The sequence below is a fragment of the Ascaphus truei genome, chromosome 20 (assembly GCF_040206685.1).
Source record: "Ascaphus truei isolate aAscTru1 chromosome 20, aAscTru1.hap1, whole genome shotgun sequence".
NCBI lineage: Eukaryota > Metazoa > Chordata > Amphibia > Anura > Ascaphidae > Ascaphus > Ascaphus truei.
The window spans coordinates 24,561,099-24,584,620 of record NC_134502.1 but is presented as its reverse complement, the minus strand read 5'-3'; the positions used below and the strand labels follow the sequence as shown (position 1 = coordinate 24,584,620).

Sequence of the window (23,522 nt, the reverse complement as noted above, 5' to 3'; positions counted from 1 at the left end):
GAGGAAAGAAAGCGGGGGGGGAGGAAAGAAAGCGGGGGGGGAGGAAAGAAAGCGGGGGGGAGGAAAGGAGAGGGGGGGAGGAAAGGGAGAGGGGGGGGAGGAAAGAAAGCAGGGGGGGGGATACACAGGGGGTAAGTTTTGGCGGTCAGTCCCCGATTCAGGTTCTATTTGTGCGATATGTACAGAGTCCCATTTATTTCTAAGCACAATAATCCCGTCTGCGAATGCAATGGCCGAACCCAATCAGGAGGCTGAACGGTGAAGCCCCCACCTACATTTACACACGCCCCCCCACCCCCACAGGGGAACGGGCGGCACCCTCGCACGGGGCGCACTTACGGAAAGGGAGGGGGGGGGGGGGGGAGACTGGCCACACGAGAACGGGCCTCACCTCACGCCGTGGATGTTTTTGATGGCGTAGCTAATTTCTCGCCGCAAATCCTTCTCGTCAAACTCCATCTTTTATTAAAAAAATATAAAAAAAAAAAAGCTGGGGAATTGTTCGGTACGGAGCGGCGCCCAATATAATTATAGGAAGGGGCGATAGGGAGGTCATACGGGGCGATAGGGAGGTTATACGGGGCGATAGGGAGGCGTTATTTAAAGGTTATATGGGGCGATAGGGAGGGGTTATATGACATAATGTGAGTTATAGGGAGAGGTTATATGGGGTAATCGGAGGAGGTTATAGGGAGACGTTATATTGGGGTAATAGGAGGGGTTATATGGGTAATAGGAGGCGTTATATGGGGTAATCGGAGGAGTTATAGGGAGACGTTATATGGGGTAATAGGAGGGGTTATATGGGTAATAGGAGGCGTTATATGGTGGTAATCGGAGGAGTTATAGGGAGACGTTATATGGGGTAATAGGAGGGGTTATAGGGAGACGTTATATGGGGTAATAGGAGGGGTTATATGGAGACGTTATATGGGGTAATAGGAGGGGTTATAGGGAGACGTTATATGGGGTAATAGGAGGGGTTATAGGGAGACGTTATATGGGGTAATAGAAGGGGTTATAGGGAGACGTTATATGGGGTAATAGGAGGCGTTATATGGGGTAATAGAGGAGTTATAGGGAGGGGTTATATGGGGTAATCGGAGGAGTTATAGGAGACGTTATATGGGGTAATAGGAGGCGTTATATGGGGTAATCGGAGGAGTTATAGGGAGACGTTATATGGGGTAATCGGAGGAGTTATAGGGAGACGTTATATGGGGTATAATAGGAGAGTTATAGGGGCAATAGGAGTTATAGGGATGGGAGTTGTTATAGGGAGGGGTTATAGGGAGACGTTTTATGGGGTAATAGGAGGCGTTATATGGGGTAATCGGAGGAGTTATAGGGAGACTTTATATGGGGTAATAGGAGGGGTTATAGGGAGACGCTATATGGGGTAATAGGAGGCGTTATAGGGAGACGTTATATGGGGTAATCGGAGGAGTTATAGGGAGACGTTTATATGGGGTATAATAGGAGGAGTTATAGGGGCAATAGGAGTTATAGGGATGGGACTTGTTATAGGGAGGGGTTATAGGGAGACGTTATATGGGGTATAATAGGAGGAGTTATAGGGGCAATAGAAGTTATAGGGATGGGAGTTGTTATAGGGAGGGGTTATATGGGGTATAATAGGAGGAGTTATAGGGGCAATAGAGTTATAGGGATGGGAGTTGTTATAGGGAGGGGTTATAGGGAGACGTTATATGGGGTATAATAGGAGGAGTTATAGGGGCAATAGGAGTTATAGGGATGGGAGTTGTTATAGGGAATGGTTTCAGATGTATATTCACCTTCACAAGTTCAAAGGGGAACCTTTCGTGAAAGATTCGGTTTATCCTGGCGCCTCCCGAAAGTTCGAGGGTATCCACCTGATCCCCGGAGCCCTCGATCCTCTTCTCGAAGTCCACTCCGAATTGCTGGACCATCCTGCGGGGGGAGGTGAGGAGAGGGGAGATGAGGTGGTCCTAGAGCCGGTGCATGAAGCTCATCCACACAACTTATCAGAAGGAGGGAGACAGAAAGGTGGATAGGATACAGGTAAGACCTAATCTATCACTATACGCTCACATGTATATATTCACATACACACACAAATATATATCATTTTCCGTCTGTGGCTGCCCACTGCTAGATGAAGGCCTCCGTAATGATCTTCAAGATTCTGCGGTTGCAAGCCTCTTTTCTCCAACACATTCCCTGATTTCCTGCCATCTTGCTTTTGGTCGTCTTCTTGGACAGATAGTCAACTGGATACCAAGGGATATTAAAAGACCAACTTTGAGCTATATAGATTTAATCATCTTCAGCCCGTGTCTCCTGCGGTTACAGCATCTTCTCACGTCGCTCCCACACGTTCCCTCATCCCATCCTCTCCAGCCCGTGTCTCCCCACTGCTGGATGAAGCCTCCCCAGTGATCTCCCAGGTCCTGCGGTTACAGCCTCTCTTCTCCACGTCACTCCCACACATTCCCTCATCCCATCCTCTCCAGCCCGTGTCTCCCACTGCTGGATGAAGCCTCCCCAGTGATCTCCCAGGTCCTGCGGTTACAGCCTCTTCTCCACGTCGCTCCCACACATTCCCTCATCCCATCCTCTCCAGCCCGTGTCTCTCCACTGCTGGATGAAGCCTCCCCAGTGATCTCCCAGGTCCTGCAGTTACAGCCTCTCTTCTCCACGTCGCTCCCACACATTCCCTCATCCCATCCTCTCCAGCCCGTGTCTCCCGACTGCTGGATGAAGCCTCCCCAGTGATCTCCCAGGTCCTGCGGTTACAGCCTCTCTTCTCCACGTCGCTCCCACGCACGTTCCCATCTCATCCTCCCATCTTACTATTGGACGTTATCTTGGTCTTCATCTCTCTTGGAATCCAGTCGACTGCCATCTTCGTCCAACGATGGTCTTTCCTTCTTCCAATACGTCCAGCCAACTGCCATTTTACATTTCTTCCCCCCTGTGGCGGATGTCACAGACTTGTGTTTGCTTTCGAATCCATCCATTCTTTTTCCGGTCTCTTCGGGTAATACCCAGCGAGCAGCTCTCCATACTTTTGCGTTGTCTGAAGCTTCTGAATTATCTTCGCATTTAGGGCCCAAAATTTCGCATCCACACGCAGGATACAGAGGTCCGTAAGCTTTCCTTCGAGGAAGTGGAAAGTTCCCTTGCGTCTTCCACACGCGCTCCATCCCATCTTCATGCAAAAAAGGTTCCCATCCATGGTTACTTGCTGGCCAAGGTAGACATAGTCTTCAACTTCTTCTATTCCATCGATTTCGATCTTTGCAGAAGTGACTCGTGTTGAACATACCGTTGGTCTTGTTGAGACTTGTATGGAGGCCACCTCCTCACTTTGCTTCGGCGAGTTCTCCGATTTGTTCCTGGAGGTCTTCTGGGCTTGTGGCAAAAATAACAACGTCCTCTGCAAATCGTTGGCGACTCAGATATTCACCGATTATATATATATATTGTTCTTCTGGGCTTGTGGCAAAAATAACAATATATATATATATATATATATATATATATAATCGGTGAATATCTGAGTCGCCAACGATTTGCAGAGGACGTTGTTATTTTTGCCACAAGCCCAGAAGACCTCCAGGAACAAATCGGAGAACTCGCCGAAGCAAAGTGAGGAGGTGGCCTCCATACGAGTCTCAACAAGACCAAAAGGTATGTTCAACACGAGTCACTTCTGCAAAGATCGAAATCAATGGAATAGAACTAGAAGAAGTTGAAGACCATGTCTACCTTGGCCGGCGAGTAACCATGGATGGGAACCTTTTTATATATATTTATAAACACACACACACTAGAGTTCTGCTGCCAGGAGGTACAGGGCAGGTACAGGGCAGGTTAAGGGGCGTGCCCAGCCGGGTCACAGGCACCTTCCCACCATACTTACTGTAGAAGGGCTTTGGTTTTCCGGGTGGGGTCGTCGGGACGGAAGTTCTTGTACTCCTCCACCTCTTTCTCAGGGACAACAGCTGGGTCTGCAGTTTGCTGCGCAGCGCCGGCAGCGTCTCTCGGATGTGATTGGTCAATTGCTAAAAAAAAAAAAAAAAAAAAAGGGGGGGGGGGGGGTCGGGGAGATGGTGAAATAAGGCAAGTTTAACCCCTTCCCGTACTGCGGGAGGCTGCGACGCATTACAACAAACAGCAGGGGTTATAGGCGCAGATTTACGTACACCGTGTTGAGGGGGAAAAAAAGGCGACCCCTTTCGGTTTCGCATCATATTTTATATAGTTCTCGCAAAATCCCCTTGAAAATTTGCACAATTGTAGGTCTTTAGGTACTGGGGAAAAAAAAGTGCCAATATGGATCCTAAATATAGTCAAAACAACCATCAATTGGATAAATGGAAAATAAAACGGTGCCGTATAGAGGTGGATCCTCTCATGCGCTTCGATGTAAATCCGCTGTAATCGCCGCTCCTCCCAATCTAGCGGCATATGCAAGGGAGAGAAGAGCGGCGCACCGTGCCAATCAATACGCTTTTATGCAGGGGCAAGGAACGCAGCTCGTAACACTCGCACCTTCCCAGTTCTTCACTCAGGGAGATTCCAGTCACCCCGCTTGGGATCCAGTGCCTTGCCGCTGCCGACCACGCACGCAGACTTTTTGGCCTGCCGTTGGCCTTGTTCGCCTCCTCTAAATCAGCTGTTCCCTTGAGCACTCGGCGGTTCTGTGGCTTCTGACTACGCGTTTCGCACGTTTGCTTCCTTAGTAGTCTCATCAAGCTGTGATTGTAGCTACTACACCCTCTTGCTTTGTTGGATGGTTATCTAATCTAACACAATCCCATCAAACCAATACGTGTGAAACTAATGATTTGCCGATTGCCCACAATTACATCGAACGTTGAACATTTCCTACAGAGAGCCGAGTGCTCAAGGGAACAGCTGATCCGAGGAGGAGGAGAGCGGGGCCAACGCCAAGCATCGCGAGACCGGAAAGGCGACATGGGGATCTCTGCAGACGTCGGTCGGAAAGGGTCTGGAAGCGGCGCGGGGCAGCGCCCCACGCGGGGTGACTTCAACCAACCCGGAAACTCCCCGAGATCTACAATTTGTCTCCGTGTGCTGTGAAGAACTGGGAAAGTGTGGGTGTAAAGCGAAACGCGTTCCTTTCCCTGCCTAAAAGCGTATCGATTAGCACGGTGCGCCGCTCTTCTCTCCCATGCATATGCCGCTAGATTGGGAGGGGCGGCGATTGCAGCGGATGACATTGAAGCGCATGAGAATCCACCTCTAGGATCCCGCGATATGGCACCGTTTTATTTTCCATTTATCCTACGTGTTTTTTTAGTATATGTTTTATATTTATTTATAAAATGTGTTACCAGGAAGTAATACATTGAGAGTTACCTCTCGTTTTCACGTATGTCCTGGGCACAGAGTTATGATGACAGATACATGGTTACATTAAGTGAGCAGAAGTTATACATTATATACCAGACATTGCATGCACAGTTAGAGATAATATATATTATAGGCGTATGTAACAGTTACAGAACAGGTTAAAATGTGAGACAGCCTTAGTTATGAAAGAACTTAGACTGGTGGTGGCTGTGAGAGTCTCCGGTAGATTGTTCCAGTTTTGGGGTGCACTTTTCCCGTGCACCCCAAATATAGGATCCTGTATCACCCCCTTTTCAAACGCATCTCTTTCATTTGTTATAAATCGAGCATGTCTAGTGCTGCCCACAAATCTATACACATTGTCACTTGCAGCTTTACGGGGGCCAACTTGGGTTTTGAACAACTTTATTTTTATTTATTATATATTTACACACGGATATCAAATCACTTAAAAACAAAGAACGCCCGATTTGTTGTTTTTATTCATGCTTATAGTAACCGTGCTTAGAAGCGAGTATCAGCATGAAAAAGTGCACTTCGTCGCATTCGACAAGAGGCGTCGGTGGACGCGTTTCGCCCACAAGTTGAAGATCCCTGTCCTACAGAGAGGATTGTTGTGCACTCAAAGGGATCTCTGGCACACGTTATTCTCCCCCCATCTTCTCCTACCTGGTTCAAGGCCTTCTGCAGATGAGGCGTTCCCATGCGGTCGGCCAAGTGTCGGTACCCCGGGTGGGACAGGAAGAATTTCCTCTCGGCGGCCAAGGCGGCTTTGATGTCCTTCTTGCCGTCTATATCCTTCTGGCTCCGGTTCACCACCCCGATGTACCCTGCAAGAGGAGAAAAATGGGAGGGGATTGGGAGATCGTGGGATGTTCAAATGATCAAAACGCCACCGACGCGCTCCACTGCTTTCAAAATGGTGGTAGGTGCTTTAGCGGGAAAGAGAGAATTCCAGGAGAAATCGCGCCATAAACGTCAACAGGGAACAGTATCCTGTGGATACTCTGCTCTACTGGACCATTGGGATGGACTTGTTTATGAGGCAACTCCACCTGGCTCCATTCATGGTCTTTCAACAAGACTAGAGACAATATATTGAATATAGATTATAATAGTTAATAATTGTTTGTAATAATAATAGCATGTTCTTGTATAGCGCTGCTAGTTTTACGTAGCGCGTTACAGTGACATTTTGCAGGTGCAGGTCCCTGCCCCGTGGAGCTTACAATCTATGTTTTTGGTGCCCGAGGCACAGGGAGATAAAGTGACTTGCCCAAGGTCACGAGGAGCCGACACCGGGTTACACACACTTTTGTAAAACTATTTATATATAGAAATAAAACAGTGGTGAACATAAGATTCCAGAACTAAAGAACAAATGAATGTGAAACAAAAAAAAAAATATATATATATATATATATATATATATATATATATATATAAACCAACAGCACAGCTTGCACTCAATGTACTGGTTCATATAGACAGGTGCTAGTCTCAAATAATAGAAAAACAACATTACCATTCTCTCGTCCGGTAAAGAAAGACTGCACTCGGTTCAGTAATCATGAAAAAACTGTATTGGGCATCTGACTTATCTTTTTTATTCAGATGCCCAATACAGTTTTTCATGATTACTGAACCGAGTGCAGTCTTTCTTTACCGGACGAGAGAATGGTAATGTTGTTTTTATATATATATATATATATATACACATACACACACACATAAATATACATAAATAATCGGACTGAAAGAAATCCAGTATCCAGCCCTAATCCTTTCGTAAAGAGTGAGAGAGAGAGAAAGAGGGGGGGGGGGGGGGGCGTGCAATATTCTGTTATTTACCTCTTCTTAAGGGTAGAAGCTTGTTCTCCAGTATATCCCGAGCGTCTGTACCTTCGTCCATTAAATCCAGCTTGGTAATAACCCCGATAGTTCTCATACCTACAAGACAGGGACAGGCGGCCTGAAGTTTCTCACATGGGAAGGTTAAATAGGCAGAAATGAGCAGTTCTTTGAAGGGGAACTTTGAGTCTGAGGCTTCAAAATCTCACAGGCCTCATTCACACGCCCTGCAGCTGCACACACATTGTTTAATAGCTCATCATGTGTGCCCTGAATTCTGAAAGTAAAGCCCGATTAAACAGGCTGCAGTCTTTACAGTCAGTGTCACCCTGCGGGGGGAGGGACAGACTCCATGTCCCATAGCTCCCTCCTGTCTGTGTCACTGTGTCACCCTGCGGTGGGAGGGACAGACTCCATGTCCCATAGCTCCCTCCTGTCTGTGTCACTGTGTCACCCTGCGGGGGGAGGGACAGACTCCATGTCCCATAGCTCCCTCCTGTCTGTGTCACTGTGTCCCCTGCAGGGGGAGGGATAGACTCCGTGTCCCATAGCTCCCTCCTGTCTGTGTCACCCTGCGGTGGGAGGGACAGACCCCATGTCCCATAGCTCCCTCCGGTCTGTGTCACTGTGTCACCCTGCGGTGGGAGGGACAAACTCCATGTCCCATAGCTCCCTCCTGTCTGTCACTGTGTCACCCTGCGGGGGGAGGGACAGACTCCGTGTCCCATAGCTCCCTCCTGTCTGTGTCACTGTCACCCTACGGGGGGAGGGACAGACTCCATGTCCCATAGCTCCCTCCTGTCTGTGTCACTGTGTCACCCTGCGGTGGGAGGGACAGACTCCATGTCCCATAGCTCCCTCCTGTCTGTGTCACTGTGTCACCCTGCGGGGGGAGGGACAGACTCCATGTCCTGTAGCTTTCTCCTGTCACTGCCATTTGTACATTTTGCTCATAGTTGGGACTGACCCCCATGTCATCGCCATTAGTGTGCACCTGCGGACCCCGTCCCCCTTACCTTGCGGATCCACCTCCTTGGCCATCTTGAGCGCGTCGGAGTTGGCCAGGTCCGAGTTGCCCGGTGTCACCGCGAGGATGAGGCAGCTCTCCCTGCTGATGAACTGCAGGATCATGTCTTTGATCTGGTATTCGATGTCCTGCGGCTGGTCCCCCACGGGAACCTTGGTGATGCCCGGCAGGTCAATCAGTGTCAGGTTCAGCACTGAGGGAGGTGAAGGAGACGGGTGAAAAACCTGCCCACGTGCCGCCCAAGGCAGTGTCCACAATGCTGGGTCACTCGCCGCCAGCGCCTCCAAACTAGCGCCCCGGGGTCTTACTTCTGTGGTTTGGCGCCCAAGTCCATGACGTGGAGGGGCGCTAGTTTGGCGGCGAGTGATGGCCACGCTGCCTGCGCACACCCTGCACTTTGGTGCCTTTAAGCGAGAGGTCACACAACCTCTTGCACTGCAGGCTGCCTCCGTTGGACTCATGCTTCCTCGTTGGCACAGGTCAAGGTAAGGGGGCCGTTATCTGGTAGCGAGAAAGACCGCGCGCGGGGACGAGGGAGACTGGGCGAGGACGTCTGCGGGGGGTACGAGGGGGTCTGACGACTGACTTCCTTGATTGGGGTATAGCAGTGGTGTTTTCCAGCCCTAAATATATCTCCCGCACGCGTATCTCCCGCACGCGTATCTCCCGCACACACGCGTACCACACACACGCGTACCACACACACGCGTACCACACACGCACGTACCACACACGCACGTACCACACACGCACGCGTACACGCGTATCGCACACACGCACGCGCGTATCGCATGCGCATCACACGCACGCACGCGCGTCACACGCACGCACGCGCGTCACACGCACGCACGCGCATCACACGCACGCACGCGCATCACACGCACGCGCATCACACGCATCACACGCACGCACGCGCATCACACGCACGCACGCGCATCACACACACGCACGCGCATCACACACACGCGCGCGCATCACACGCACGCATGCGCCTCGCCTTTGGTCTGGGTAATGTACAAGTCTTACTGATCTGTTACGGGATATAACAAGGAGTTCCCCCCCGCAGACTCTCCTTACCGTTGGGCGAGTAGACCCGCAGGTTGATGGGTATCGGGGAGATGCCCTTGTTGTTTCCAGTCACCCGCTCCGTCTCCGCCTCGATCTCCAGACGAACTTCATCGAAGTCCGTAAATTTCTTGGACTTGCAGTGCAGGAACTCGGCGTACTCTACAAAAAGCAGCAACACAAATGTTTGCACACAGCAGCAGCCACAACACAAACGTTTGCACACAGCAGCCTGGATCTGACTTTAACCCAAAACCACACAGGGCGTTAAAAAAAAAACCAACAACAACAAAAACAGCAGATTAAAAGCAAATGGTGTAATACTTTCTCTCTCCTGCAATAATGCTTTTATTTCTGAAAATACATGTAATTGGCAAACACTGTAGCAAGAAAGACCGAAAATACAAAAAAGGCGGGCGGGACAGACTCCATGTCCCATAGCTCCCTCCTGTCTGTGTCACTGTGTCACCCTGCGGGGGGAGGGACAGACTCAGTGTCCCATAGCTCCCTCCTGTCTGTGTCACTGTGTCACCCTGCGGGGGGAGGGACAGACTCAGTGTCCCATAGCTCCCTCCTGTCTGTGTCACTGTGTCACCCTGCGGGGGGAGGGACAGACTCCATGTCCCATAGCTCCCTCCTGTCTGTGTCACTGTGTCACCCTGCGGGGGGAGGGACAGACTCCATGTCCCATAGCTCCCTCCTGTCTGTGTCACCGTGTCACCCTGCGGGGGGAGGGACAGACTCCATGTCCCATAGCTCCCTCCTGTCTGTGTCACCCTGCGGGGGGAGGGACAGACTCCATGTCCCATAGCTCCCTCCTGTCTGTGTCACCCTGCGGTGGGAGGGGCAGACTCCATGTCCCATAGCTCCCTCCTGTCTGTGTCACCCTGCGGTGGGCGGGACAGACTCCATGTCACCCTGCGGTGGGCGGGACAGACTCCATGTCACCCTGTGGTGGGCGGGACAGACTCCATGTCACCCTGCGGTGGGGAGGGACAGACTCCATGTCCCATAGCTCCCTCCTGTCTGTGTCACTGTGTCACCCTGCGGGGGGAGGGACAGACTCCATGTCCCATAGCTCTCTCCTGTCTCATTATGTGTATGTGTCTGTAAGACATTACAAAGCAATGAGTTGGCAGCCAATGGGTTAAAGAAAATGTACCATGCAGACTGGCCGTTTAGGATATTTAATGGTTATTACATCTACGAGGGAGTCAGACACACAGAATAAAAACGCAGCCCAGCCTGAGAATCCTCCTCAAGAGGCTGCCAAACTGGTCTGGCCTGTAGGAAATACGGTTTAATTACACACAGGAGTGGGAATGAGAAAAAAGGTCAAGTATTTTACACCACATCTGCTCCAACAAACCGGTTCCACCAAAATGTCAGGTAACGCAGCTCTGTTACATCAGGAAACACACACATTTGAAAAGTATTTGTACACACTGTACAGGGGAAGAGAGGCCACAAAAACCACCACAGGTAAAGAAGAATGGAGCGTGTTAAACTCTTATATTAAAGTATTAGTCCAAGCGGCCTTCTCTCTTCCCCCCACCCCCCCCCTTTAATATGTGCATCAATACAATCCACACAATGATGAGTAATTAGCTAAGTTGCCGATCGATTGGCAAAGATTCGGCTCGGGGGGTTCACTAAATGGCTGACCGTGCAGCAGAAGAGGACCTAAGATGCAAAGTTCTGTGGGGAAGATCATGTGACCAGGCAGGCACTAGATACAAATCGGGGCACTGCTAGAGAGGGTAGGGCTCAAAAAGGGCTGTGTCAGAGCCTGTTTCAGAAGAGGAAGAGGATGTGACTTGGTAAACGGGTGAGACAAAAAATGCTTGTTACATTGTAATACATTAAACATGTCATTCAGAGTTGTTAAAAAAAATGCTACAAGTATTTTCTTATATTACAGAATTGATTATTTATAAAAAAAAAACCACATGTAGGATATTGCTCGGACTGCTTTAAAACGGGGTAATAGGCAAGGTACCTGTTTTGGAGAAGATGAGCTGCAAGATGAGGGGGCGACGTGTGACAATGCCAGATCCGCGGGGCAGGAAATCTCTGCAAGAAATCACAGGCGGAGGGAAACCCCCCCGCCCCCCCGAGCATGAGTATCTGCAGATGAAAAGGTCTCCGCTCCCCGAAATGATGGTCAGAGATATCTCCCCGTTACACACACTGCACCAAACACGCACACACAGCTTCTTTATTACATCAGTGTTTTAATAGGATGCAACACGCTTTAACGGACCAACAACACTTTCTGAAAGGCTGGGAGGCCTGCGAGGTTGGGGGGGGGGGGGGGGAGAATCTCTGCACACGCGGGAAGGAGGAGGCCTGCGAGGTTGGGGGGGGGGGGGGGGGGGAATCTCTGCCCACGCGGGAAGGAGGAGGCCTGCGAGGTTGGGGGGGGGGGGGGAGAATCTCTGCCCACGCGGGAAGGAGGAGGCCTGCGAGGTTGGGGGGGGGGGGGAGAATCTCTGCCCACGCGGGAAGGAGGAGGCCTGCGAGGTTGGGGGGGGGGGGGGAGAATCTCTGCACGCGCGGGAAGGAGGAGGCCTGCGAGGTTGGGGGGGGGGGGGGGAGAATCTCTGCACGCGCGGGAAGGAGGAGGCCTGCGAGGTTGGGAAGGGTGGGGGAGGGGTAGAATTTCTGCCCACGCCGGAAGGAGGTCTGCGATGTTGGGGGGGGGGGGGGGGGAGAAGGAGGTCTGCAAGGTTGGGGGGGGGGGTGGGGGAGGGGGAGGGGGAAGAGAGAATCTTTGCCCGCGCAGGAAGGAGGTCTGCAAGGTTGGGGGGGGGGGGGGGGAAAGAGAGAATCTTTGCCCGCGCAGGAAGGTGGAGGTCTGCGAGGTTGGGGGGGGGGGGGGGAAAGAGAGAATCTTTGCCCGCGCAGGAAGGTGGAGGTCTGCGAGGTTGGGGGGGGGGGGGGGAAGAGAGAATCTTTGCCCGCGCAGGAAGGAGGTCTGCAAGGTTGGGGGGGGGGAGGGGGAAGAGAGAATCTTTGCCCGCGCAGGAAGGTGGAGGTCTGCGAGGTTGGGGGGGGGGGGGGGAGGGGGAAGAGAGAATCTTTGCCCGCGCAGGAAGGAGGTCTGCAAGGTTGGGGGGGGGGGGGGGGAGGGGGAAGAGAGAATCTTTGCCCGCGCAGGAAGGAGGTCTGCAAGGTGGGGGGGGGGGGGGGGGAAAGAGAGAATCTTTGCCCGCGCAGGAAGGTGGAGGTCTGCGAGGTTGGGGGGGTGGGAATCTCTGCCCGCACGGAAATGACGAGGCCTGCGGGGTAAATATTTGCGCGGGAAGGAGGCGGCCTGTGGAAGTTGGGGGGGGGGGGGGGGGAAGGAAGCCTGTGAGAACCGGAACGCTCTGCACATTTCTATTGCACCCACAGAACAGAGACCCCCCTACTTGAACGGCCCGCTGCCACACGCCGCCTCGCAAAGGGTTAAAGGGAGCAAGGGCGGCCGTGCGACTCCGACCTCTGACCTCTCGCTGGTAGGAAACAAAGTTCACCAATAAACCGGAGCAGCGCAGGGATCGTGTGGCATGTGCTGTGTCAGACGTGCGATAATCAGCGCTGCGGCTATTGTCTCACTGGGCACAGCTCCAAGAGGAAGCGGATCCACAGAGACACGCAGGAAAGAGGCCGCACTGTCCTGCCCTAGCAAGGCCAGCCAAAAGCGCTCAGTCATACAACACCCTTTCTAACAACTGCTGTTTGCAGACCATCACACACGTCCCTGTCATTAGGTCTCTTTGCCCCGTGGGACTGTCCCTTTAACCCTTTACACACGTCCCTGTCATTAGGTCACTTTGCCCCTACGTGGGACTGACCCTTTAACCAATTACACACGTCCCTGTCATTAGGTCACTTTGCCCCTACGTGGGACTGACCCTTTAACCAATTACACACGTCCCTGTCATTAGGTCACTTTGCCCCTACGTGGGACTGACCCTTTAACCCATTACACACGTCCCTGTCATTAGGTCACTTTGCCCCTACGTGGGACTGACCCTTTAACCCATTACACACGCCCGTCATTAGGTCACTTTGCCCCTACGTGGGACTGACCCTTTAACCCATTACACACGTCCCTGTCATTAGGTCACTTTGCCCCTACGTGGGACTGACCCTTTAACCCATTACACACGTCCCCGTCATTAGGTCACTTTGCCCCTGCGTGGGACTGACCCTTTAGGTGCAGAGCCAGAATCCCCACTTCAGGGCAGCAGGTTTGCCCAGACTCATTGTGTGTGAAGAGCAAGTGGAGAATGAAAGAGTGTAAAGGTTGATGGACATGGGAGAGGTGGGTAAGACGGGGTGAGGCAGCTACTTATCTGGTATTGTACTGTGGCAGGTACGGAAATAGCAGGGGGGGGGGGGGGTCTCTGATTGCTGTGGGGACGTGTTGTGATCGTCACTGAGGCTGTGACAGCGACGGATCATAAGGCAGCAAGAGAGAGACCCAACAAGCAACAGAGGGAGGGCGCGAGGGGGCGTCACAGCGAGAGAGGGCAGAGCGAGAAGGGGCGGCACAGCGAGAGAGGGCAGAGCGAGAAAGGGCGGCACAGCGAGAGAGGGCGCGAGGGGGCGGCACAGCGAGAGAGGGCGCGGCACAGCGAGAGAGGGCGCGAGGGGGCGGCACAGCGAGAGAGGGCAGAGCGAGAAAGGGCGGCACAGCGAGAGAGGGCGCGAGGGGGCGGCACAGCGAGAGAGGGCGCGAGGGGGCGGCACAGCGAGAGAGGGCGCGAGGGGCGGCACAGCGAGAGAGGGCGCGAGGGGGCGGCACAGCGAGAGAGGGCGCGAGGGGGCGGCACAGCGAGAGAGGGCGCGAGGGGGCGGCACAGCGAGAGAGCGCGCGAGGGGGCGGCACAGCGAGAGAGGGCGGCACAGCGAGAGAGGGCGCGGCACAGCGAGAGAAGGCAGAGCGAGAAAGGGCGGCACAGCGAGAGAAGGCAGAGCAAGAAAGGGCGGCACAGCGAGAGAGGGCGCGGCAGAGCGAGAGGGCGCGGCAGAGCGAGAGGGCGCGGCAGAGCGAAGAGGGCGCGGCAGAGCGAGAGGGCGCGGCAGAGCGAGAGGGCGCCACAGCCAGAGAGGGCGCCACAGCGAGAGGGGGCAGAGCGAGAGAGGGCGGCAAAAAGAGGGGGCAGAGCGAGAGAGGGCGGCAAAAAGAGGGGGCAGAGCGAGAGAGGGCGGCAAAAAGAGGGGGCAGAGCGAGAGAGGGCGGCAAAAAGAGGGGGCAGAGCGAGAGAGGGCGGCAAAAAGAGGGGGCAGAGCGAGAGAGGGCGGCAAAAAGAGGGGGCAGAGCGAGAGAGGGCGGCAAAAAGAGGGGGCAGAGCGAGAGAGGGCGGCAAAAAGAGGGGGCAGAGCGAGAGAGGGCGGCAAAAAGAGGGGGGCAGAGCGAGAGAGGGCGGCAAAAAGAGGGGGCAGAGCGAGAGAGGGCGGCAAAAAGAGGGGGCAGAGCGAGAGAGGGCGGCAAAAAGAGGGGGCAGAGCGAGAGAGGGCGGCAAAAAGAGAGCAAGGGCGGCAAAAAGAACGCGGCAAAAAAAAGAGCACCAGGGGGCAGAGCAAGAGCCGGCAAAAAGAGTGTGCGACGGACAGAGCGAGAGAGCGCACGCGGCGCCCAGAGACATCGCAGCAAAAAGAGTGCGCAAGGGGGCAGAGCAACAGAGCGCGGCAAAAAAAGCGCGGCGGGCAGAGCGACAGCGTGCGGCTGAATAGGGAAATGGGGGGGGGGGGAAACAGGGAGAAAGGGAAAAGGGGGAAACACGAAACGAGGCCAGGAAGAAACAGAAAGATAAGGGAGGGAGGGGGGGGGGGGGGAAAAGAGAGGGGTGGGGAAAGAGAGGGGGGGTGGGGAAAGAGAGAGGGGGGGTGGGGAAAGAGAGAAGGGGGGGTGGGGAAAGAGAGAAGGGGGGGTGGGGAAAGAGGAGAGCAGCGTTTCATACGGTGTTTCCCTCACACAGCGACTCTGTCTCTGCATGGACAGGGCGGGGACCTCTCTCCCGCAGGGTGCAGATAACACACGTCAGCTTGTTCCCGGACGTCACTGTCTTTGTGCAACAGGGCCCGGTCACTGCAGGACGTCCCCGGGAGGGGACACTGTTTGGGGCAGAGCCGGCATCGGTATTGTGTTCAGGGATAAAAGGGCCTATTTAACTGTAGTGTACTAATGGCAGTGACAGGGTTAAGGGGTCAGTCCCTCCTAGGGACAAAGTGTACTAATGGCAGTGACATGGTTAAGGGGGTCAGTCCCCCCTAGGGGCAAAGTGTACTAATGGCAGTGACATGGTTAAGGGGTCAGTCCCCCCTAGGGGCAAAGTGTACTAATGGCGGTGACATGATTAAGGGGTCAGTCCCTCCTAGGGGCAAAGTGTACTAATGGCAGTGACATGTTTAAGGGGTCAGTCCCTCCTAGGGTCAAAGTGTACTAATGGCAGTGACATGATTAAGGGGTCAGTCCCTCCTAGGGTCAAAGTGTACTAATGGCAGTGACATGATTAAGGGGTCAGTCCCTCCTAGGGACAAAGTGTACTAATGGCAGTGACATGTTTAAGGGGTCAGTCCCTCCTAGGGTCAAAGTGTACTAATGGCAGTGACATGATTAAGGGGTCAGTCCCTCCTAGGGACAAAGTGTACTAACGGCAGTGACGTGGTTAAGGGGTCAGTCCCTCCTAGGGTCAAAGTGTACTAATGGCAGTGACATGATTAAGGGGTCAGTCCCTCCTAGGGGCAAAGTGTACTAATGGCAGTGACATGTTTAAGGGGTCAGTCCCTCCTAGGGTCAAAGTGTACTAATGGCAGTGACATGATTAAGGGGTCAGTCCCTCCTAGGGACAAAGTGTACTAATGGCAGTGACGTGGTTAAGGGGTCAGTCCCTCCTAGGGTCAAAGTGTACTAATGGCAGTGACATGATTAAGGGGTCAGTCTCTCCTAGGGGCAAAGTGTACTAATGGCAGTGACATGATTAAGGGGTCAGTCCCTCCTAGGGGCAAAGTGTACTAATGGCAGTGACATGTTTAAGGGGTCAGTCCCTCCTAGGGTCAAAGTGTACTAATGGCAGTGACATGATTAAGGGGTCAGTCTCTCCTAGGGGCAAAGTGTACTAATGGCAGTGACATGATTAAGGGGTCAGTCCCTCCTAGGGGCAAAGTGTACTAATGGCAGTGACATGGTTAAGGGATCAGTCTCTCCTAGGGGCAAAGTGTACTAATGGCAGTGACAGGGTTAAGGGGTCAGTCCCTCCTAGGGACAAAGTGTACTAATGGCAGTGACATGGTTAAGGGGTCAGTCCCTCCTAGGGGCAAAGTGTACTAATGGCAGTGACATGGTTAAGGGGTCAGTCCCTCCTAGGGACAAAGTGTACTAATGGCAGTGACATGGTTAAGGGGTCAGTCCCTCCTAGGGTCAAAGTGTACTAATGGCAGTGACAGGGTTAAGGGGTCAGTCCCTCCTAGGGACAAAGTGTACTAATGGCAGTGACATGGTTAAGGGGTCAGTCCCTCCTAGGGTCAAAGTGTACTAATGGCAGTGACATGATTAAGGGGTCAGTCTCTCCTAGGGGCAAAGTGTACTAATGGCAGTGACATGATTAAGGGGTCAGTCTCTCCTAGGGGCAAAGTGTACTACTGGCAGTGACATGATTAAGGGGTCAGTCTCTCCTAGGGGCAAAGTGTACTACTGGCAGTGACATGGTTAAGGGGTCAGTCTCTCCTAGAGGCAAAGTGTACTAATGGCAGTGACATGGTTAAGGGGTCAGTCCCTCCTAGGGGCAAAGTGTACTAATGGCAGTGACATGATTAAGGGGTCAGTCTCTCCTAGGGGCAAAGTGTACTACTGGCAGTGACATGGTTAAGGGGTCAGTCTCTCCTAGGGGCAAAGTGTACTAATGGCAGTGACATGATTAAGGGGTCAGTCTCTCCTAGGGGCAAAGTGTACTACTGGCAGTGACATGGTTAAGGGGTCAGTCTCTCCTAGGGGCAAAGTGTACTAATGGCAGTGACATGTTTAAGGGGTCAGTCTCTCCTAGGGGCAAAGTGTACTAATGGCAGTGACATGGTTAAGGGGTCAGTCCTTCCTAGGGGCAAAGTGTACTAATGGCTGTGACATGGTTAAGGGGTCAGTCCCTCATAGGGGCAAAGTGCACTAATGGCAGTGACATGGTTAAGGGGTCAGTCCCTCCTAGGGGCAAAGTGTACTAATGGCTGTGACATGGTTAAGGGGTCAGTCCCTCCTAGGGGCAAAGTGTACTAATGGCAGTGACATGATTAAGGGATCAGTCCCTCCTAGGGGCAAAGTGTACTAATGGCTGTGACATGGTTAAGGGGTCAGTCTCTCCTAGGGGCAAAGTGTACTAATGGCTGTGACATGGTTAAGGGGTCAGTCTCTCCTAGGGGCAAAGTGTACTAATGGCAGTGACATGGTTAAGGGGTCAGTCCCTCCTAGGGGCAAAGTGTACTAATGGCTGTGACATGGTTAAGGGGTCAGTCCCTCCTAGGGGCAAAGTGTACTAATGGCTGTGACATGGTTAAGGGGTCAGTCCCTCCTAGGGGCAAAGTGTACTAATGGCAGTGACATGGTTAAGGGGTCAGTCCCTCCTAGGGGCAAAGTGTACTAATGGCAGCAACATGTTTATCAGTCAGCGTCTTCACTCGCCGAGCCGCTCCCTTCTGCAGTACATAAAGCAAAAGGATTGGAAGTAAAAGGTGACACGGTGTGCTCATTTGCATGCCATTTCCCAGAATCCCTAGCTGCAGTGATGGAAGCACTGTATGCCAAGAGATAATAGGGAAAGGCTGGGTTGCAGACCGGGTGTGAGACATGCGAACGGGCTCACAAGTGATATTTGTATTTGCTGTATGCAGAAGATAAAATAATCTCTGTCTAGCGACTCTGGGAGTTACCTGCTCCCATCTCCCCATACATACACTTTGGGGGGGGGGGGGGGGGGGTGTTTAAAAACAGATTACACCCGTGAATATCCTTTTAGCTGATGAGGGTGTCTGAGAAGCCTCCAAGCTGCCTGCTGCATGGGACGGCCTCTTTAGGACAGGACAGTTTCCAGGGTAGTAGGGTGGTTTATTATAGGGTGTAACCTGCTTGGCTTATCTGCCACAGCAGTGGGAGAGTTGCGTTTCGCTTGGCAAACTCCACTGTTGACAGTCGGTTAACAGAAGAGCGTAGCTAAAGTGATCGCCGTTTAACCGAGAGGTTGACCGGACGCAGGAATATTTTGCATCTTTGGTGCAACAAATACGCAACACGACGGAAAATAACTTACTAGGAGGATAGAAACAACAAAATAACCAAGATATCCTGAGAATTTAGTTATACCTACAAATGGTACACACACACACACACACACACTCACTATAGGTTCCTGAACCCCCAAAAAATAAATAAGTGTGACATTCTGAGGAACCCCAACCCTCTCTAATAGCGCATCTGACGTCAGATGCATTGTGAGGAACCCCAACCCTCTCTAATAGCGCGTCTGAGATCCGATGCATTGTAAGGATCCCCAACCCTCTCTAATAGCGCGTCTGACGTCAGATGCATTGTGAGGAACCCGCAAACCTCTCTAATAGCGCGTCTGAGATCAGATGCATTGTAAGGAACCCCAACCCTCTCTAACAGCGCGTCTGAGATCAGATGCATTGTAAGGAACCCCAACCCTCTCTAACAGCGCGTCTGAGATCAGATGCATTGTAAGGAACCCCGACCCTCTCTAACAGCGCGTCTGAGATCAGATGCATTGTAAGGAACCCCAACCCTCTCTAACAGCGCGTCTGAGATCAGATGCATTGTAAGGAACCCCCAACCCTCTCTAACAGCGCGTCTGAGATCAGATGCATTGTAAGGAACCCCAACCCTCTCTAACAGCGCGTCTGAGATCAGATGCATTGTAAGGAACCCCGACCCTCTCTAACAGCGCGTCTGAGATCAGATGCATTGTGAGGAACCCCAACCCTCTCTAACAGCGCGTCTGAGATCAGATGCATTGTAAGGAACCCCAACCCTCTCTAATAGCGCGTCTGAGATCAGATGCATTGTAAGGAACCCCCAACCCTCTCTAACAGCGCGTCTGAGATCAGATGCATTGTAAGGAACCCCAACCCTCTCTAACAGCGCGTCTGAGATCAGATGCATTGTAAGGAACCCCGACCCTCTCTAACAGCGCGTCTGAGATCAGATGCATTGTAAGGAACCCCAACCCTCTCTAATAGCATGTCTGAGATCAGATGCATTGTAAGGAACCCCAACCCTCTCTAACAGCGCGTCTGAGATCAGATGCATTGTAAGGAACCCCAACCCTCTCTAACAGCGCGTCTGAGATCAGATGCATCGTCAATTCTTATGTATTTGGTACCATTTTCAAAATGACCTGAAAATTTACAGGGAACCCTTTAGGGGGATTCCCGGGGATCCAAAGGGTTTCTAGGAATCCCTGTCGAAAAACACTGCACTAGAGCAAAAGCCGGGCTCAACTACATACAACGATATTACGTGTGCGTGCGTGTGTGCGTGCGATGAACACACAAATCCGGCAATCGAGTAATCAAATGACTGACCTAACAGAGCCATTATTATGGGAGTAAGAAATTGAGTGTTGAGTACTGTAGTACTGCAGGATTGGTATTTTCATTTGCATGTATACATAACAAAAACGTGCACGTTACACTTTGAGAGGGAGCCGGACTCGCCAAGCGGTTTCAGCCTCCACTGCAGCAAGGGATTCTGGGAAATGGCATGCAAATGAGCACACAGTGTCACCTTTTGCTTCAAAACCATATACATGGTCCCCTATAAGCTTATGCTTGCTGCATTTGACAGCTTTAGAGCACAGCCTGGGTTAAGATGCATAGCCGGTAAACCCACCCACAGACAGTGGAGGGTTTTTGTCACTTTTTTTACCCACCATAACTTAAATAAGTGTGGTGAAACCTATCCTCATCGCTTCATTTTTGCACAGCCAGTATAACCAACCCCACACTGAGGAGATCCATTAAGGTCGAAACGACTGTCTGCGGGTGGGTTTACTGGCTCTGCATCTTAACCCAAGCTGTGCTCTAAAGCTGTTAAATGCAGCAAGCATAAGCTTATAGGGAACCATGTATATGGTTTTGAAGCAAAATGTGGCACTGTGTGCTCATTTGCATGTCATTCCCCAGAATCCCTTGCTGCAGTGGAAGCGCTGTGTGCTGGGGGATAATGGTGAAAGGTGGGGTTGCAGACCTGTCTAAGACATGCAAATGAGCATACAGGAATATTTCCATTTCCTATGTGCTTTACTGACACTTTTTTTACCCACCATAACTTAACTAAGTGTACACACACACACACACACACACACACACTTTCGGTTTTCCAATGGAGCCTTTTTCCAGAGCCAAATTGGACTCCATTGGGAAGCCGAAACGTTGAGCTAGTAAAGACCCCTGTTATAGTACCTGCTTTAGTGACCCTTCTACATATTACAGCTGAGCACTTTAGCAGTAGCACGCCGGCCAACCTATTACTGTTACTATGTGCCCCGAAACAAATAACTATATATTTCTCTAAGGATGTCTGCACATCTCTCTGCGATAGGCTGAACGGCCTGTCGCTCACCCAGGAACAGCACATTGGCTATGCAACATCTTACATGTCACACATGAAGCGTCTTTGTAGTTCAAATCGGAGGCGAACAATGCAAGAACTGGACTTTGCAATTGATCAACCTTGCAACTGCGAGAACGTGGCTTTCTAAATGCGCTGGCAATTCTGTCACGTCGAAAGGCTCATTTTCGAAGCCGCTGTGTAACCTTCAGCAATACAGTGCAGTGCCAGGCCTGGATTTATACATCTGCTCTCTCACCTCCTATTCCTGATCTCCTCCGATACCTGGGAACCCTCTCCTCCTACCTCTCTCCCTGTATCATTATGCCTTCCTACTGCTTTTTCTGTTTGCCGTTTCTTCACTCTGTTCTCTACCAGCTTCCTCATTCTCCTATCCACATCGTTTCCTCGCTCCTTCCCTTCGCCTATGCCCAGACACTGCACCGTGCCTTTGTTGATATAGCGCCATTCATGTACACAGCGCTTCACAGCAGTAATACACGTGGCGATCCTAAATAACAAATAATGTGAATAAGCGCTTCAAACATAAAATGACATTAAGGAAGAGGAGTCCCTGCCCTGAAGAGCTTACAATCTAATTGGTAGGTAGGGAGAACGTACAGAGACAGCAGGAGGGAGTTCTGGTAAGTGCGTCTGCAGGGGGCCAAGCTTTATGTATGAGGTGTATAGTATCAGCCACGGTGCTACTCATGTGCTTCGTTAAGCAAGTGTGTCTTAAGGTGGGTCTTAAAGGTGGATAGCGAGGGGGCTAGTCGGGTATTGAGGGGAAGGGCATTCCAGAGGTGCGGGGCAGAAAGAGAGAAAGGTTTAAGGCGGGAGAGGGCTTTAGATACAAAGGGGGTAGAAAGAAGACATCCTTGAGAAGAACGCAAGAGTCTGGATGGTGCATAGCGAGAAATTAGGGCTGAGATGTAAGGAGGGGCAGAAGAGTGTAAAGCTTTAAAAGTGAGGAGAAGAATAGAGTGTGAGATGCGGGATTTGATCGGAAGCCAGGAGAGGGATTTCAGCAGGGGAGACGCTGAGACAGATCTCGGAAAGAGTAGAGTGATTCTGGCAGCAGCGTTTAGGATAGATTGTAGGGGAGACAGGTGAGAGGCAGGAAGGCCGGACAGCAGGAGGTTGCAGTAATCGAGACGGGAGAGAATGAGGGCCTGAGTCAGAGTTTTAGCAGCAGAGCAACAGAGGAAAGGGCGAATCTTTGTTATATTGCAGAGGGAAAAAAACTACAGGTTTTAGGTACCTCTTGAATGTGAGAGAGGAGTCAAGTGTGACCCCTAGGCAGCGTGCTTGTAATACTGGGTGTATGATACTTCCAACAGTGCCGGCAAGCGAGAGTGCGGGAAGCACGGCAAGCGCGAGTAGCACGCCAAGCGCGCGTAGCACGGCAAGCGCGAGTAGCACAGCAAGCGCGAGTAGCACGGCAAGCGCGAGTGCGGGAAGCACGGCAAGCGCGAGTAGCACGCCAAGCGCGCGTAGCACGGCAAGCGCGAGTAGCACAGCAAGCGCGAGTAGCACGGCAAGCGCGAGTGCGGCAGCAGCGGCCGATGGAAGCGCTGGTGCCGAGGGGGCGGGGCAATGGACGGTGGCCGGGAGCAGTGAGGAGGCGAGTGCCGTGTGGTGGAGAGGATGACCACTCGGAGAACGGCGGGGGCAGAGCCAGAGACTCCTGCAGGGACGGGTTGCGGCGCTGTCTGCCAGGAGATAAGGTCAGAAGAAACAACTCTGGTTGAGGAGATGACGACGCTATTGGGGGGGGTAGGGAGTTTCTCAAAATGTCACTTCTCATTCGCCACACCTGTGGCTACATTGAAAAATAGGTTGCCCACCTGCTCTAACACAACTACAAAACATAGGCAGATACCAGATTGCACACCAGGGCATCAAGCAGCCAGATTTAACCCGTGAAACGCAGCACGGTCATTCTACGCCGAGCTGCCTCTTGCAAACCTCAGCTCAATTCCAAGAGGGCGAGCAAGATTTCAGGAATGATTAACAAAGTCTCCACAGTGACAAACAAGTATATTATTCCTGGCAGCGTCTGCTCTTTTCCGGCACTCTGCTTGCACGACAGCATCCTCCACTTCCTGTATTGTATCTGTGTCCCTCTGCCTGTATGTTAGAGCGTAAGCTCGGCGGGGCAGGATTCCCTTCCCCAATGGTCCCTCCTCTCCCTGTATTGTATCTGTGTCCCTCTGTATGTTAGAGCGTAAGCTCGGCGGGGCAGGATTCCCTTCCCCAATGGTTCCTCCTCTCCCTGTATTGTATCTGTGTCCCTCTGTATATTAGAGTGTAAGCTCTGCGGGGCAGGATTCCCTTCTCCCAATGGTCCCTCCTCTCCCTGTATTGTATCTGTGTCCCTCTGCCTGTATATTAGAGCGTAAGCTCGGCGGGGCAGGATTCCCTTCTCCCAATGGCTCCTCCTCTCCCTGTATTGTATCTGTCCCTCTGTATATAAGAGTGTAAGCTCTGCGGGGCAGGATTCCCTTCTCCCAATGGTCCCTCCTCTCCCTGTATTGTATCTGTGCCCCTCTGTATATTAGAGTGTAAGCTCTGCGGGGCAGGATTCCCTTCTCCCAATGGTCCCTCCTC

General features: G+C 52.2%; 1 protein-coding gene across 1 annotated transcript in view; it reads right to left on the bottom strand.

The window, feature by feature from the left end:
* DNM2 (dynamin 2) overlaps positions 1–23,522 on the bottom strand; it is a 48,228-nt gene that overhangs the window by 21,614 nt on the left and 3,092 nt on the right. The window contains 9 exon segments of the mRNA XM_075577838.1: positions 391–459; positions 1,797–1,932; positions 3,908–3,977; positions 3,980–4,049; positions 6,034–6,194; positions 7,216–7,314; positions 8,232–8,435; positions 9,320–9,469; positions 11,307–11,380. Coding sequence (XP_075433953.1) covers positions 391–459; positions 1,797–1,932; positions 3,908–3,977; positions 3,980–4,049; positions 6,034–6,194; positions 7,216–7,314; positions 8,232–8,435; positions 9,320–9,469; positions 11,307–11,380 — 1,033 coding nt within the window.